General features: G+C 35.9%; 1 protein-coding gene across 4 annotated transcripts in view; it reads right to left on the bottom strand.

The window, feature by feature from the left end:
- NPHP3 (nephrocystin 3) overlaps positions 1–18,097 on the bottom strand; it is a 43,492-nt gene that overhangs the window by 24,002 nt on the left and 1,393 nt on the right. For all 4 annotated transcript variants that reach the window (XM_049629813.1, XM_049629811.1, XM_049629810.1 and 1 more), the window contains exons 2-9: positions 16,340–16,465; positions 15,648–15,798; positions 13,249–13,401; positions 12,083–12,216; positions 10,393–10,553; positions 7,046–7,202; positions 3,390–3,464; positions 868–1,041 (exon numbers count right to left, since the gene is read on the bottom strand). In XM_049629813.1, coding sequence (XP_049485770.1) covers positions 868–1,041; positions 3,390–3,464; positions 7,046–7,202; positions 10,393–10,553; positions 12,083–12,216; positions 13,249–13,401; positions 15,648–15,798; positions 16,340–16,465 — 1,131 coding nt within the window. The remainder of the gene's footprint in view (positions 1–867; positions 1,042–3,389; positions 3,465–7,045; positions 7,203–10,392; positions 10,554–12,082; positions 12,217–13,248; positions 13,402–15,647; positions 15,799–16,339; positions 16,466–18,097) is intronic.

The following is an 18,097-nucleotide window of genomic DNA, read 5'->3' as shown; positions in this document are numbered from 1 at the left end:
TGTGCTCTCTTAGGCAAACTGTAACATGAACTTTAGGTTCTTCAATTATGAAATAATGATAGCAATACCTCTCTTATAAAATAGCATATTTTATATGCTATATAGTTACATTCATCATGTGCCAGGTACTGTGCCAAGTGGTCGACATGCTTTACCTGGCTGAGTCCTCCCAACAACCCTGTCAGGTAGGTAAACTACTAAATCTCATTTTACAGACAAGGAAGTCAAAGGTCAGAGCTTAGTAATGATCACAATCCAGAGTTAGGAAATGGTGGAACCAGGACATAAACACAGACAGTCTCAATTATAAAATTTCTATGCAAATACTGCTGCTAGTGACAGCTAGGATAATATTCTTTAAAACATTCATTCTTACATTAATTTTTAAATATTATTAATTTTTTTGAATTTGGACATAGATTGTGTACTTCAAGTTCCATTAATCTGTTTAGATATCTGAGGATGCTAATGAACTGATCAGCCTATTGCATTAACTACTGTGCTGTTTCCTGAATGTTTGACATTTTGATTCCTCCAAGCCTTGGAAGAATAGAGAGCCTTACGAGTTTTATCAAGTTTCTTAGCTATCCTAAGCTTGGTTTGGTGAACTTCAGATGGTAGCATAAAGAACATGTAGTTGATAAGTCCTCATCTGTAACTAAAAATGTTTGATGTTCATAAATATAGTTGAACCTCACTTTTCTTTCATATGATACAAAGTTAAGCAAATGCCTCAATATGGATAATCAAGCCGCGAGGACAAACACTAACAATTATGAACCTTGACTATATTTAGGTAAAACCACATTCATAACAGAGTCTTAAGTGGTGACTGATCTTTGTTGGAACAATACTCCAAATGCTCACTTTGTCAAATCCCAATTCGTGGGCTGAATTTGAAGCCTGTTGGAAAGTTTCCATTTGCTCTTGTTCATCATGTATGTCCCACAGAACATCACCAAAATCATCTTCTTCTGGAATAGAATCTTCACTGCCCAAATCCTTAGTCTCCATGTCTGTGTTCTCAAAGCCCAGGATGTCCTGAACACCAAGAGCAAGCACACAAAAGGGAACAAAGAACTTAAACATCTTGTAGCAGTGTTAGCACACAGGCCTAAGGTGGCCTTCACTTACTGAGGGGGACAAGTCCAAACCTATGGCCTTCGTATACTACCAACAAGAATAAATATAAAACCATAAAAAAACATGAGTTTAAAAATAAAGACATATTAAAATGATAAACACAAAGATCTTTCTCTTTTATTAAAAATAGAAGGGCATTTGGGGCCCCCAACTGGCTCAGTCAGTAGAGCATGTGACTCTTGATTCTGGGGTCATGGGTTCAAGCCCCACACTGGGTGCAGAGCTTACATTAAAAAATAACTGGACACCTGGATGGCTCAGTCAATTGAGCCTCTGACTCTTGATTTCAGCTCAGGTCATGATCTTAGGGTTGTGGGATTGAGCCCTGTGTCAGGCTCCAGACTGAGTGTGGAGCCTTCTTAAGATTCTCTTTCTCCCTCTGTCCCTCCCTCCTCCACCCTGGTAGTGCATGCTCTCTTAAAAAAAAAAAAAAAAAAAAAAAAAGCAGAGCATCTGACTCCTCAGGGATCTATTTTCTGAAAAATGTTACATAATATTCATTTATATCTATCTGGGAAACAATTTTAAAAATTGTGATAATGCTTAAAAATATGCTGCTTTACATTTTTGTAAGAATTTAATTCCTAAGATTGGGTTTCTTGATATCAAATATTTGTGTTGTGATTTATAGTCTTTATATCACTGAAAATATGTTGTTCCTCAAACAGTAAAGATGGCAAATATGTCCACTTTCCTTTGCTGCCATTTATTCTGCTCAATTAATTTTATTTAACTGTGGTCCTAAAATTCACAAGATTGTTGAGAAGATAAAAATTGACGTCAATTTTTATACTAAAGAACACTGTACAAAATGTGTTGCCAGAAGTCATATCATTATATTCTCGAGCTCATTCTTTTTCTCTGATAACAAATCTCCATACTTTTAATACAAATTAATTAGAAAAAGTAATCTAATCCCTAACTTCCCAAATAGAATCCCAGGTCCCTGCAGGGGTGTCCGCAGGTATGGGCAACTGCAGGCTAAACGTGGTACATCTTTCTAGTGCGCCCATTTTACTTTAAGGGTGTGGGTTCTTTAAGGGTTCTTTTTCTTTTTATTCTCATTACTAGCATTGCATTTATTTATTTATTTATTTATTTTTAATGTTTATTTATTTTTGAGAGAGAGAGATAGAGCATGAGCAGGGGAGGAGCAGAGAGAGACAGAGACATAGAACCTGAAGCAGTCTCTAGACTGAGCTGTCAGCACAGAGCCCGACGTGGGGTTCGAACTCATGAACTGAGAGATCATGACCTGAGCTGAAGTCGGACACTTAACCAACTGAGCCACACAGGTGCCCCTCATTACTAGCATTTTAGAGGATAAACAATTTAAAATAATTTTTTATATTAAAAATAAACACAGGTATAACATTAAGCAGAATATAGAACTCACATAAATTTACAAGTTAATACTTGAGATATCACAGACACTTTCAGCCTGAGACACTTACTATGATCCATGACCTCAGACTCTTAGAGATATGATTTCACCCCTCTGTGTTGTAGGGATAATGTAGTGGATAAATTTGAAAAAGGTTTTTCTAATTTATAAAAGTTCAAGGTGCACACAAAACCTTTAATAAGATAAACATCTTCCCTGAAATACTTATACTTTTCACCTGGCACTTTTGCAATCTACTGTACACTTATCAGGTATTGAGGCATCAAATAGCTTTGTGAAACAAATGACAGATAAAGATACATGGTACTTGGGGCACCTGGGTGGCTCAGTCGGTTAAGCATCTGACTCTTGGTTTTGGCTCAGGTCATGATCTCACAGTTCGTGGGTTTGAGCTCTACATTGCGCTCTATACTGGCAGTGCAGAGCCTGCTTGGGATTCTCTCTCTCTGCCCCTCCCCTGCTCATGTGCTCTCTCTATCAAAATAAATAAATAAACTTAAAACAATAATTTAAAAAAATACATAGTACTAGTAATACGATGACAATACCACAGGATAGACAACTACCAGAAACAGTGGCACTTTCCCAGGTATTATTTTCTCCACCCCCCCCCCCCCCCGGTATTATTTTCAAAAACACAAATAAGTTGTTTTCATTGGAAGACCCAACTTTATGGAAAACAGTCTTAGAAAGAAAAAATTTTTTTAACTAGGCTCTACACCCAACATGGGACTCCAACCCACAATTCTGAGATCAAGAGTTGCATGCTCTTCTGAGCAAGCCAGCCAGGCACCCCTTAGAATATTTTAGATGAAATCTTACAAGGAATGCATATTTTTACCTGTTTAATAATCTTTTCCACATAAATATAAATTTTATATACTCCTTCTGTAGGATCTCCAGAGTGATCAATGATCTGGAAAAAAGAAAAAAGTTCAACAACAACATGAAAAAAACAATAACAGGAGGAGGTGGTGATGGTAAATACTTCTATAGAAGTTATATGTCAGGGATTATCCTATGTAATACTTTACATATTAGTTCATCTGTCCTCACAACAATCCAATGAGAGAGACACTATTACATTTTTTTTTTTCAAGAACAGAATTTAGCGATTCATCACTCACATAACACAGTGCTCATTGCAACCTCATTACCTCTCACCCCTTTAGCCCTTTCCCCCACCCAACACCCTGCCAGCAACTCTCAAATTGTTCTCTGTACTTCAGAATCTCTTATGGTTTGTTTCCCTGTTTTTATATTATTTTTGCTACCCTTCCCTTGTGCTCATCTGTTTTGTATCTTAAATTCCACATATGAGTGAAATCATAGGGTATTTTGTCTTTCTCTGACGGACTTATTTTGCTTAGCATAATACACTCTAGCTCCATCCACAATGTTGCAAACAGATGCAAGATTTAATTTTTTGATCACGGAGTAATATCCCATTATATATATATATACACATATATACCACATCTTCTTTATCCATTCATCAGTTGATGGACATTTGGGCTATTGTCGGTAGTGCTGCTATAAATATTGGGGTACATGTACCCCTTCAAATCAGCACTCCTGTATCCTCTAGATAAGGTATTTACCTAATAGTGTGCAATTGCTGGGTCATAGGGTAGTTTCTATTTTTAATTTTTTGAGGAACCTCCTTACTGTTTTCCAGAGTGGTTGCACCAGTTTGTGCAAAAGGGTTCCTTTTTCTCTACATCCTTGCTTTAGCTATTAGGGGGTCTTTTCTGGTTCCATACAAATTTTAGGATTGTTTGTTCTAGCTCTACAAAGAACACTTGTTATTTTGATAGGAATTGCATCGAATATGTAGATTGCTTTGGGTAGTATTGACATTTTAACAATATTTGTTCTTCCAATCCACGAGCACGGAATGTTTTTCCATTTTGTGTGTGTGTGTGTCTTCTTTAATTTCTTTCACAAACTTTCTATAGTTTTCAATGTATAGATTTTTCACCCTTTGGTTAGGTTTATTCCTAGGTATTTTATGGTTTTGGTGCAATCGTAAATGGGATTGATTCCTTGGTTTCTCTTTCTGCTGCTTCATTATTGGTGTATAGAAATGCAACCATGGGGCACCTGGGTGGCTCAGTCGATTGAGTGTCTGACTTCAGCTCAGGTCATGATCTCATGGTTCGTGGGTTCAAGGTTGGCATCAGGCCGCTGATGTTAGCACAAAGCCCGCTTCAGATCCTCTGTGGCCCTCTCCCTCTGCCCCTCCCCCACTTGTGCGGTCTCTCCCAAAATAAATAAACTTAAAAAAAAGAAATGCAACCAATTTCTGCACAGTGATTTTATATCCTGCATCTTTGCTAAATTCGTGTATCAATTCTACCAGGTTTTTTGTGGAGTCTTTTGGGTTTTCCACAGAGTATCACTGTCTGCGAAGAGTGAAAGTTTGACTTCCTCCTTGCTGATTTGGATGCCTTTTATTTCTTTGCGTCGTCTGACTGCTGAGGCTAGGACTTCCAACACTATGTTGAATATCAGTGGTGAGAGTGGACATCCTCAGATCAATTTCCTAGGTGTTCAAAAGGGTTTGGTGCTGATCTAGCTGCAATTCAGGGATAAGACAAACTCAGGGTCTCCATGGTGGTCCACTATCTTCAGACACAATTACTTTTAATTTTTTTTTTTTTAAGAGAAAGGGCGTGCCCAAGAGGGGGAGGGACAAAGGAGAGGGAGGGACAGAATCTCAAGCAGGCTCCATGCTTAGGGCAGAGCCCTACATGGAGCTCAATCATGTGAGATCATGACCTGAGCTGAAATCAAGACTTGGACACTTAACTGACTGAGCCACCAGGTGGTATTGTTAATACTTCAATTTCACAGAAGAGGAAACGGAGGCAAGTTATGCAAACTGTTGGAGGTCACACAAGGGGATTTATTATGAACAATGGGAACAGTGTTGCAATAAAACAAAAAATACACTTTTTTCACTTACTTATCCAAATTCTGTCTTATATACATCCATACCACTCAATATATATGACCTTCAAAATACATCAAAATCAATTTTTATAGTAAGACTATAATTCTATAAAACAAAAAAGCAAAATGGTATTCTGCTATGTAAAACAGTAGTCTTCTGAGTTTTCTGAAAGAAGAATGCCCTACCTATAAAGAACATGTGTGTTGCTAGTAAATGATTATTGGATAAAATTAGAGTAGGGCAATGGTTTTACGAAGCACATCAAGTGAACCAGAATGGAAGTTTATCCTATGTTTCCATTTATAATCATGGTAGACAGATCTTATTTTACTCCTATTTTATAAAATAAATTCATCCCTCTAGCGTATTAATTTTAAAAATCAATTTACAAATAGAATAGAGATCTGAAAGAAAAGTCAGTATCTTTCCTCTTAGGATCTAGTGGACTAAGCTCATACTAATGTAATTAAAGCAAATAATGAAATGGTTCTGGAGATTATAACAAAATACACTATTTTGTGTTGGGCTCTTTAATGTTACATTGGGCTCAAGCTTTTTCAATATTAAATGATGTAAAAAAAAATGCTTGTGTTCACATTCGATCTTATTTCTTGAATGGGCACAGAGAAATAAAAACAATGTCAAAATCCAAGTTGTTTTCAACTATATTCTTTTTTTTTAAGACTTTATTTTTAAGTAATCTTTATACCCATTGTGGGGCTTGAATTCACAACCCTGAGACCAAGAGTTGCATGCTCTACTGACTGAGCCTGCCAGGTGCCCCTCAACTGTATTCTTAACACAACTGTAAGAATTTTTAAGTTATCTCAGTGTGCAGTAAGGCAAAGCCTGTAATCTCTATTCTAAATATTATCCCACCATGCATTTAAGAATGGTCAAATCTCTCATACTCTTATTCACTGTTTTGCTTTTCCCAATGCCCTTCGAAGAGGTTGCTATGAAAAGGCTCTTTCTTACACTGATCCTTGGTCAACAGTAGACAAAAGGACTCTGCACTTGGGAAGAAAAGCACAGGAAAAAATCTGATTTTTCCACTCATAGATCATACCCTTTGTAGCTGTGTATTGCTATTTATCCCTTTCTTTTTCTCATAGTCGACAACTAAGTCTATTGGCTCTACTGTCAAAATTTACTGATTCCTGTTTCTCATCACTTCCTCTACCTCCACCCTGGTCCAAGCCACCAGCATCTTTCACCTGGTGACTGCAAGAGCTCTCCAACTCTGCCTTCCTCCACTACACGGCAGCCCAAGAACATCCTTGTCAGAATTGTATTTCTTCTACTGCTGCTTAAAGTCTTCCAATGACTCAAGTAAAAACCCCCAGGTAAAAAAAAAAAAAAAATCTCACTCACAGTAAAAAAAAAACAAGGTTTCTATAGTGATCTCCAAGGTTCTTTACCCTTAGCTCCCAGTCACCTGTCCTATTAATCTCCCCTTACTCACTCCCACCTCATGGCCTTTGCTCTAACACTTCCCTTGGGCAACCAGGTTCTTAAAAAAATAATCTTCTGAATTTTACCTTGGCTTTGTTGGTCTTGTTCAGGTTAGAAACTTGATCAATCAATTGCTGGATGGAGTTGGAACTGACTTTCCCATCCTCTAAGCGACGATAGATTAATCGTGGTTTGCCTTCAGGGTTTTTCAGAAAAGCTTCTTCGCAGTCTTCTAATAAAAGGCTAGATTGGAAATCAGTATTTCTTGTCCTACACTGCACTATGGCAGCAAACAATCAACCTAAGTGTCAATAATGGCAGTTTAAAGCAATGACAAGGGGCCAGAAGCCCAGGGACAGAACAAGTGCACCTTTCTAAAAATGGATATTTTATAGCTCTGTTCCAGCTTAGCCAGAAAATATAATGCATTCATTAGCAGACAGAACAAGTACAATAAATTCTGCATTAAATCGAATCTCAAAGCATACATAACTTTAATTTTTCAAATCTAACAACAACAAAAAAAACTCTCAAAAAATACTGTAAACATGGCTCAAAATAATGGACCAGACTCATGAGACTTTGCAAATAAATGGAAACCTAATTCCACTTAGAAATACATAATTTCAAAATTAAAATACAATTATTATCAAACCCAGTGCTTCAAGATTTTTCTCTTCTCCAGTCTGTTAGCCTTTCTCATCCAATGAACGACCTGAATCTTTATACCCAAGATACAGTATGAGAAAGATCCAGAGACAGATGGGGGAGGTCAGATGGCTAGTAAAATCTTAGTTGAAGTACAGGGTTAAAAAAAAAAATTCCAACTTTGCTACAGGGTACCTATTTAAATTCTAGAAAAATCTTAAAATAACCTACCAGTGTTTTCTACACGGCAAGGAAAATTACAACCAATTCCCCTTTCTAAAAAGCATTAATTGAAAGATTGTCTAGAGAGGCAAATTAGTGTGTGTATGCAAGGGAGAGCTATTACATGATTCACAATTTACATAATATATTAAAATACTAGCCCCAATACAAAACAGAGTAATGTTCTATCATACATCTCTGTGCCAATCCAATCAAACCAAACCAAAGAATTTTTCCTTGTTCAAATCATTCTGACCATGTTCTATATAATTTTTGGATTTTGGTTCTTTTGTTATTACTTTGGGAGAAAAGTCTGTGGTGCATGTGAATACTAAAGAATGGGCCACTGTTCAGGCACATGTTGCTATTTCAAAATCACTCCCTACAAAATTGACACGTGGGGCTCACATGAAATGATATGACATCTGGGATTTGGTTCAAATTCTTTGGTGGGAGGGAAGAATATGGGGCTACTGGGTACTGCTAAGGGGACATGATTCTAGAGTCATCTTTTGAGAAGAATGGGGGAGTCATCATGAGAAGTGAAGGAACAACCTGAGAAAAATAAAAGCTCTATAAACCCTTGTTTACGGTGTGAAGCCTACAATTACTGCCATATTTCTTGACAGCCATGAAATAAACATTAAGGAAATAAAATAATCAGCAGATGGAATATGAAAAAATTAAAGCAAAATAAAGGCAAAGCATAGGTGAAGAAATGATTAAATTTTAGAAATTAAAATTCTTATTCTTTAAGAATAAAGTTTTTAAAATGTAAAATAAATAAAATTTTAGTTAAAGAAGATAAGCTGAAATCTGCCAAGCAAAGTAATAAAAGATGAAAGAAATGAAGGATAAAGGGTAAAAGATTAAGGTAAAAGATTAAGAGGGATTTAATATGAGAAAGATAGAAATAAATGTTAAAAATGTAAAAATAATGTGCAATATTTTATTAACTAAACATGGATAAAAGGTAAAGAAAAAACAAGATGGTTTAAAGGATTAGAGAATAAGAGAAAAACAACAAATGACATATTACCACCTGAGATAAAATACTACCCAGATATTAAATAATAAAACAGAATATATCCTTAATAAATATAAAAAAATAACAGGAAAAGAAAAGGGGCGAGGGAGGAAAAGAACCCCAAGTAAAAGGGAATCAAGTGGAAAGAATCCTTAAAACTTGTTTGGGTGGAGGCTCATTGACCAACTGGTTCCTTGGCCACTGGGCAGTCTTAAGGAGCAATAATGGATCACACTACAGGGTCTCTGGTAAAGCCTAGGGCTCCACATCTGCACACAGTTGAGGTCAGAGTTGGTCCTCAATAAAAGGAAAAATGCTCTGGAAGGGTTAAATCCAATCAGACAGCAAATGTAGAAAGAAAACCTCTTATTAAATAAATTTTGTCTTCTATCTATGTATCTAGTTGGTTAAAAAAAATCTTTATTTGCAGACTAACTCATTGGTTAATTATATTCACATTATAAGAAAATTGCTCACTTTACTGGAATTAAGTAGTAAGCTCCTCAGAGAATTAAAAACTTGATTTAACATCTATTTAAGTGTTCAAGTAGCTCTCAATTTGTATCTGAAGAAAGAAAATAATGAAAGTTAATGCAGATTATTGAAATCAGGAGTTGCCAACTTGCTTTATTAGGGCCAGTGAGTATACATTTTAGGCTTCATGAGCTACACAGTCTTTGTTGTAACCACAGTACTTAACTCTGCTCTTGTAGTATGAAAGCAGCTGTAAAAATACATAAATAAATGAATATAACTATGTTCCAATAAAATTTTATTTATAAAAGCAGGTGGCTGACTGGATTTGGCCTGAAGGCCATAGTTAGCTACCCCTGATTAAAATGATCTTTGCATTAATGATGCCAACATTAGGACCTGTTAATGCAAACAGTGTAAAGTTCTTAATTCTTTGTTTCTGTATTTTTGAAAAGCCAAAACATTTATTGAATTTTGTGGATTGTTTTTGATTATAAGGATGCAATTAGAACTTATCTTTGAAGTTCATTTGGCAATCTCAATTCTTTTTTTTTGTATTTTATTTATTTATTTATTTATTTATTTATTTATTTATTTATTTATTTTAAATGTTATTTTTTAAAATTTACATCCAAATTAGTTAGCATATAGTGAAACAATGATTTCAGGAGTAGATTCCTTAATGCCCCTTACCCATTTAGCCCATCCCCCTCCCTCAACCCCTCCAGCAACCCTCAGTTTGTTCTCCATATTTATGAGTCTCTTCTGTTTTGTCCCCCTCCTTTTTTTTATATTATTTTTGTTTCCCTTCCCTTACGTTCATCTGTTTTGTCTCTTAAAGTCCTCATATGAGTGAAGTCATATGATTTCTGTCTTTCTCTGACTAATTTCACTTAGCATCATACCCTCCAGTTCCATCCACGTAGTTGCAAATGGTAAGATTTCATTCTTTTTGTAGCAGTCTCAATTCTATACAACTCCTACACTTGATCTTAGTCAAAAGGCCAAGAAGTGATCAATTCTATACAACTCCTGTAATAAATGACAGAATTTTCAGCTTACCTTGGTAAGGTTAAATGAATGAATAAAATAACTAATGAACTCTTCTCAATTTCCCATTTTCTAACAGCTAGGTATTGATTTTCAAGATCTATTGGAAAATATATAGCGTGGAAAAAATATCCCATTGTCTCACACATTCTTTTAAGTTTAGGTGAATAGTCCTAAAAAGAAATTAAAACAAAACAAAACACAAGAAATTAAAACATAATAAAAGTACAGCTTATATAACTAAAGATCTAGTCAGCTTCATACTACTTAAAATAAAAAAGCATGCTTTAGAACAGGTTATGTTGAATATTTTTTTAATTTAAAACTTAAAAATATAATCATATTTTAAAGAAAATCTTTAAGAGAAAAGGCAAGTTTCCCTTAAAACAAAAATATATAAGCTTAGTAACTTGGCTGTTTCCTAGCTCAGAAAATAATTTATTTCATAATAAAACCTAAAACAATGGAAGAAAAATACTGGGATAATTTCCTTTGGTATTTATTTTTGTTATTATTATTATCATTATTATTATTATAAATGATTTCTGCTTTATTGTTATAAAGAGTAGAAAACCCAAATCCATGAATCTATATTGTAAAAAGTATCCACCATGATATATTAGAACATTAAAGCAAACAGATATAAATAAAAAAATTATGTTGGTCTATAACAAATTAAGTTACTAAGTAATGATGAGTATTATTATGCAATTAATGAGTAATTCCCTCAACATCAGTTTGGTAATAACCTATATTCAGTTAGTGAGTAGAAACTTTGGTTTTCAAAATATTTTATCTCTCAACCCAAGTTGAACAATATCAAAAAGCAAAGCTAAATAAATTCATTAATCAATAATCTTTTAATCAATAATGTTAATATAGCAGGTATAGCATGTGACATGCAGATTTATTTAAAATTCAGTTAGAACAGTAATAGGCAAACTTTTTCTGTAAACGGCAAGTATTCTTACAAATTAGTAATAGCTTAATGACTTGATATTTTAGCAGAGGTCCTTGGGGTCCATTTAGTCTCTTGTGATTTATTCCGCCATTGTAGTATGAAGCAGACATAGACAGTGTGTAAATGAATAAGCTGTGTTCAGCTTAATAGTATGTAAATGAACACTAGCTGTGTTCCAGTAAAACCTTATTTATAGACACTAAAATTTGAATTTAATATAATTTTCACATGTCATAAAACATTCATCTTTTCATTTTTTTTCCAACCATGTGAAAAGGTAAAAAGCAATTTTAGCTTTCGGTCCTATAAAGACAGGCTGCAGGCCAGATCTGGCCCACAGGCTGGAGTATGCCTGCCCTCTCCCTCAGGTTAACCCCAATGACTGCCTTGAAAAATTAAAAACCATGATAAAGATTAAATTCTGTTATAACCTGAAACAGATTCAAGGCTAGGGCTGGCAGATATTACCTAAAGCAGGCGCTATCAACAAGGGTCTTAAACGCTGTGCACAATGTACAATAAAGCATTCATAAGAATTAAGTTCCAAAGCCTTTATTTGAATACACTGATAAAACTGAGCAAGATTTTCTCTTAAAAAAAGCCCAAATTCTTCTTGCTCTTTAAGACATATAATCTGATAGGTAGTAAACTACTTGGTTTAGATGTAGTAGTGTCATAAATATGACACAGTATTAACTTGTATTTTAAATCAGTGAATAAAGAATTTATAAATATCCTCACCTTAAGGAAAAGATCCACTTCAGGCTGGGTTTCATCTGTATAAATGAGGTAACATCTGACAGTGTTACTCCACAGAGAATGTGAAAACAACGGAGTAACTTGTAATAAACTAGCTACAGCAACATCCCAGTCATCTAAAAATAAAATTTATCATGAGTTCATGAAAAAAAATAATCAAAAAACATTTGAGAAGATGTTTACAAGTCTTTTAAAAGTCTGAAAAAACACAACAGGCAACATAGAATGCAATCTGATCTTACTCGTTAATAATGACACACCTTCTGGAATAACATATTAGAAGGCAAACAGTTCTTTAACCTCAAATTCTATCCTTGGGCATAAAGTAATCAATGTCACCCAGGGTCCTTGCTGAGGTACCAGTGGTTCCAGTCAATATCATGAACCTATGTTACTTGAGCTGTTTAATTAGTTTGCAACTGTAGGAGGGCCTACATTTGCAGGCTGGTCTATACTTTTATCTACTTATTATTCTTGAGATATATTAAGTCAAAAAGAAACTTTAAGAATGGCATAAAATGAAATGCTATTTAGTGAAAAAGAACATTTTAAGACATATTTGGCTAATTCAAAAGGCATAATTGAACACTTTTCATTTTGCTGATAATCTTATAGTTTAAGAAAAAAAAATAGAGCTACTTATAACATCTCAGATCTGCACTGGCATTGAAATTCTGAACAGATCTCAGAGCTGTTTTGGACACCAAATTATATAAAAATAATGAAAATATTCTTCTGACTAAGGATACTACATTGCATAACTTTGTACTCTATTCTGCAGCCTTCTCTAACCTTTAAAAGCATCAAAAACACAGAGGGAAAGACTAAAAACTAGTGTTTCTCAGTTAATCTATATTACACTCTCAATGATCAACTGAAACCCCTGAGAATTCAGACCAGAAGCGAAGTTTTTAGAACCTGATTTGTCAGTCTGGCCAGGGAACACCATCTGATCCTGATGTGAACTACAGAACTTACTTAGCCCGGCTCAGTGACAGCACCGGTAAGTACATGCTGGTTTGACGGTGGAAGACACCCAGAATAAAAATCTCATGCCTGGTTGATGGTTGTTTTCCCAGCACACAAGATTACAGCATAGGAACAGTCATTACCATTAGCCAAAGTAATTGGCAAATGGCTTGTGTTACCTCTGTTGACATTTGCAAAGGGTCCTTCCACATCTATAGAACTATGGGCAAACTCAGGACCCCTGAAGGACTGCTGAAGCTGGATCATACTCCCTATGGAAGGTTCACTTCCCAAAGCTCCTCCAGTCCAGTATTCACACTGGGTTCCAGCAGCTATAAATGCAAGAGATTTTATCTTGTGAAAACCAAATTACTGAATGTTCAAAAACTTATCACATGTACTACACAGGATTTCTAATTAAAAAAACAACAACTATAATATTATATACAACAAATATCCAAATATTCAATCTTTAATGATTTTGAAAGTACTTTGTCACCAACTTTTGGCAACTTCTAAGGTGCTGGTTAGCATAATTCTGGTTGTCATCTCAAACTCAGAGGGGACTAAAGAGAGAAAGATGAAAAGAAATAAACGATATAGTAACCAAAGGAACTATAACAACTGTGAGAAGTTAAAAATATCCTCATACAAAAATTCTAAACAAGATTTCTAACCGTATAGTTTAGGCATCAGTGTAAAATTTGAAGGAAAGAATTTAAAAGGAAGACTATTACTAGCACACCTGTAATTAACATTGGTAATTCATTAGGATGTAAGCTAAGGATGTAAAGAGTGCCCCCTCTTTAAACTTCCAGAGAAATAAAATTAGTGTCTGAATGAGTTGGTGCTTATGAACACAGCATCTTTGACTAAATATGCATATACTAGTATTTGGACTTAATATCTGGCAAAAATGAGATTATTATTTGTAGGTCTTTGAATGTGAAATGAATGATGTTCCCTCAGTATCCTTTATGTTCAAATCAAAATATGAAGAAAGACCTAGGAGGAAATACTAACTTGTTCTTATTAACTTGCCAAGGCAATTACGATATAATAGCTTTGAAACACTGCACATTTTAAAACATGTCAACACTGAAATAACCACTAAGACTAATGTGGGGTCAACAAGAGGATCCTCTTAGTCACTCAAAGCCATTAAGAATCACTTCATTTTTTTCCCCTTCAAAAGTTAGTAATAAAAATCCCAGAATGCTGGTCAGATTCCAATGGTTCTAAAATGTAAACTAAGAGGGAATTGTCAAGTTGCCATATTTCACTCCCAAATCAGTTTGTAAGAATAAAATGCAGGTTCCTGTAAATGAGAGAGTGACTACATTTTTCTTTTTTTTTTTTTTTTCAACGTTTTTTATTTATTTTTGGGACAGAGAGAGACAGAGCATGAACGGGGGAGGGGCAGAGAGAGAGGGAGACACAGAATCGGAAACAGGCTCCAGGCTCCGAGCCATCAGCCCAGAGCCTGACGCGGGGCTCGAACTCACAGACCGCGAGATCGTGACCTGGCTGAAGTCGGACGCTTAACCGACTGCGCCACCCAGGCGCCCCAAGAGTGACTACATTTTTCTACTGCACTTATCAATAGAATATTTTTCATTTTTCAGTATCAGTCACAGTTTATTATTATTTTCTTAGAACATGGTAGACCCTTGCCTTCTATGGCTCCAAGCTTTATTTCTAGAAAAACATATTTTATATGTTTAATTATAGAATATAAACTTTTTGAATAGCTTACGGGACTGTCCTGGAAACCATTTAGTGGAATATCATGCAGATATTCTAATGGATGGTTGCAAAGAATTTATCATTATGTGGAAAAATAATGTAACAGAGACTACCAACTATCCTCCAATATCCATTCTCCCCTTCTTCCTTTAGTAACAGAATTTCCAACTTTACGTGGATACATGACTCTCCTACTAATGATTACACTCTCCAATCTTCCTGAGTGTAGTGCTGGCCAATGCGGTATCAGATTGTGCTTCTTTCTTCTTTCTTTCTTTCTTTCTTTTTCTTTCTTCCTTTCTTCCTTTCTTTTTCTTCCTTCCTTCCTTCTTTTTTTTTTTAAGTTTATTTCTTTACTTTGAGAGAGAATCCCAAGCAGGCTCCACACTACCAGCACTGCTGCTGGATGCAGGGCTCGAACCCACAAACCACGAGATCAAAGACTGAGCCCAAATCAGGAGTTGGACACTTAACCAAATGAGCCACCCAGGGGCCCTTTCAGATTGTGCTTTCAAGGAGAGGAATGAATTCCCTTCTGTCTTCCCCCAGCCAAAATGGAGATATCACGGTGAGACCTGAAGGAGCTGTCTGAGACCAGAGAGAGAAAATCTATGGGGTGAGGTTGGCAGTGCAAGTCAGAAGAAAACATGGCTCTTAACAATGTCACGGACTTCATGGAAAATTGCTGTCATAACACCTGAGAAAGAGGCAGAAAGTGCAATTCTATTTATAACAGCAACCACTCACAACTAAAAGGATTCAACGTTGGCTCTACAATATCATTACACCTATAGTGAAAACTCAAAATATTATAAATAGGAAGTAAATTTACCAGTAACATCTGTACAGTTGTCATCTGAATCAGACTCTCCAGGATCAAATACTTGGATTCCCTGAGCCTGGAGCCTCTGAAGTTTACTTTCCAACTCTCGCTTAGCCCTCAGTAAGTCCTGAATTTCATTCTCCTTGGTCTCCCTAAAAATCTTTAAAAGACAAATGTTAATTTTGAAACCTCTCCCATAATTAAAAGGTTGTGTCATCAACTCTTAACCAAAAAATCTTTCACTCATGAAACCAATATTCAGTTTGGTCCTGACCTGTAGGATGAATAACTAAAGTAACTCTATTGTTTTGTAACTGGAACCCACTGGAATTTGGGCAGGAGGCCTGTCTGTGCCGTGGGGCTGTTTTGTGCACTGCTGACGTTTAGCAAATTTGTCTCCCTGCCACTAGATGCCAGTAATGCCTCCCATACAAAACATCCCCAAATATTTCCAAATGCCTTACCCCCATATGGAAAGACTTTCTTTTCCCCAAATCCCTATTGCAGTGCTCACTTTTTTATTTTTTCCTTGAAATGATCTCAAGTTTACTAGGTCCATCTCAAAAATGTAAAAAGTGCTCTACTGTAGTTCTTAGAACCTTCAGGACTACATCTATTTATTCATGCAGCATTATAGAAACTTTTAAAATATGTTGTTTTTATTCTGCATCACTCTGCGGGTAAAAACATAAGGCATTTACCTTGAATTGCCTTTTCACTTTATCTCTGTCATGTTCAAATGTTGCTGCTCTCTCCATTGCTTGGTATTTTGCTTCTAAAGCACTTTCCTTTTCCCGAAGTATCTTCTGATACGTTTTTTGAAGCGCCTGAAATAACTGACCTTGTTATTTCTAACAAAAATAGTATTCCTCTCAAATTTTTCAATATCTTACATATATATTACACACATACCTTAGAACTGTACCAATCTACTTACTATTTTACCAGTTATCAAGAACTACATAGTGCCATTTTATTCAAACACATAACGAATCACGAAAAAAAATGCAAACATTCTTAACTATAATAAATGAAGACACTTCAGTGTTAACCTTTTAATGGAAATTAGTACTGTGAATTGAAATTGAAATACTGTGTCAAACTCTTAATTTTCCCTATGGCACTGTTTTCCCATCTGTAAAAAAACAAAAAGTATATAGTTTGTAAGTCTTAACTTGAAGGATAATTAATTCTGTGTGACCAGGCACTTCCTGGCTCCATGTCTTTCTCATTTTGCTATCTCCAGAGCCCCCTTGGTGCCTGTAACATTGAAGGCCTCCAGTAAGTGTATGACTGAATGGGTTAAATAAATATGGAAGAGGGTTTTTTTTAATGCCTAGATATATGAGAAAGGAATCAAAAAGGCTGCATAAAAAAATGGGTGGGTTAGTTAAGGAATCAGTTTAGACCTCAAGATAATACTAAAATGCATAGTGGATTCTACTCAACTTTCAGAACTACTACATAAGGTAACAGGAGGAACCTGAGACTGGCTTTTGTCAGCCGTTACTGCACTCTGCCCTGGTTGGTCCAGCCTTCTTTGCTACCCCCCATCTCACAGCCATTTCCAATGTGCAGCGTCCATTAGACAATAGCTTCGATGCATGAAATCAGGTATCTGAAATTCGTTAAGTCCATTTTATACAATGCAAGCGCATTAAGACTGCCCAGTAGGAGGGGCGCCTGGGTGGCGCAGTCGGTTAAGCGTCCGACTTCAGCCAGGTCACGATCTCATGGTCCGTGAGTTCGAGCCTCGCGTTAGGCTCTGGGCTGATGGCTCGGAGCCTGGAGCCTGTTTCCGATTCTGTGTCTCCCTCTCTCTCTGCCCCTCCCCCGTTCATGCTCTGTCTCTCTCTGTCCCAAAAATAAGTTAAAAACGTTGAAAAAAAAAAATTAAAAAAAAAAAAAAAACAGCCCAGTAGGGAAAATGGTAAGAAAACAGATAGGCTGGTAAGTAATTAAAAAAAAAATTAAAAAAAAAAAAAAAAAAAAGACTGCCCAGTAGGAAAACTGGTAAGACAACAGATAGGCTGGTAAGTAATTCTTCCCAGATAACAGTCTAATTTTACAACAGCTACTAGGAAAGGTGCCTAGTCTAGAAGGAAGGAGGATTTTTTTTTTTTAATGTTTGTTTATGTTTGGGGGCCACGAGGAAGAGAGAGAGGCAGAGGTAGACACAGAATCTGAAAACAGGCTCCAGGCTCTGAGCTGTCAGCATAGAGCTGGATGCCAGGCTGGAACTCATGAACCTTGAGAACATGACCTGAGCCAAAGTTGGCCGCTTACCCAACTGAGCCACCCAGGTGCCCCTGAAGAAGGCTCTTCTCAGAAAAATCAGTGTGAGGTATTTATTCAATTCCTACTGTGATGAGCCCAGAAACACTTGGGCTGTCTAGAAGTCTCTTCCACAGTTAAAAAAAAAAAAAAAAAAAAAAAAAAAAAAAAAAAAAAAAAAAAAA

Source organism: Panthera uncia, chromosome C2, assembly GCF_023721935.1.
Source record: "Panthera uncia isolate 11264 chromosome C2, Puncia_PCG_1.0, whole genome shotgun sequence".
NCBI classification, from domain to species: Eukaryota; Metazoa; Chordata; class Mammalia; order Carnivora; family Felidae; genus Panthera; species Panthera uncia.
This window is presented reverse-complemented; position numbering and strand designations above follow the sequence as displayed.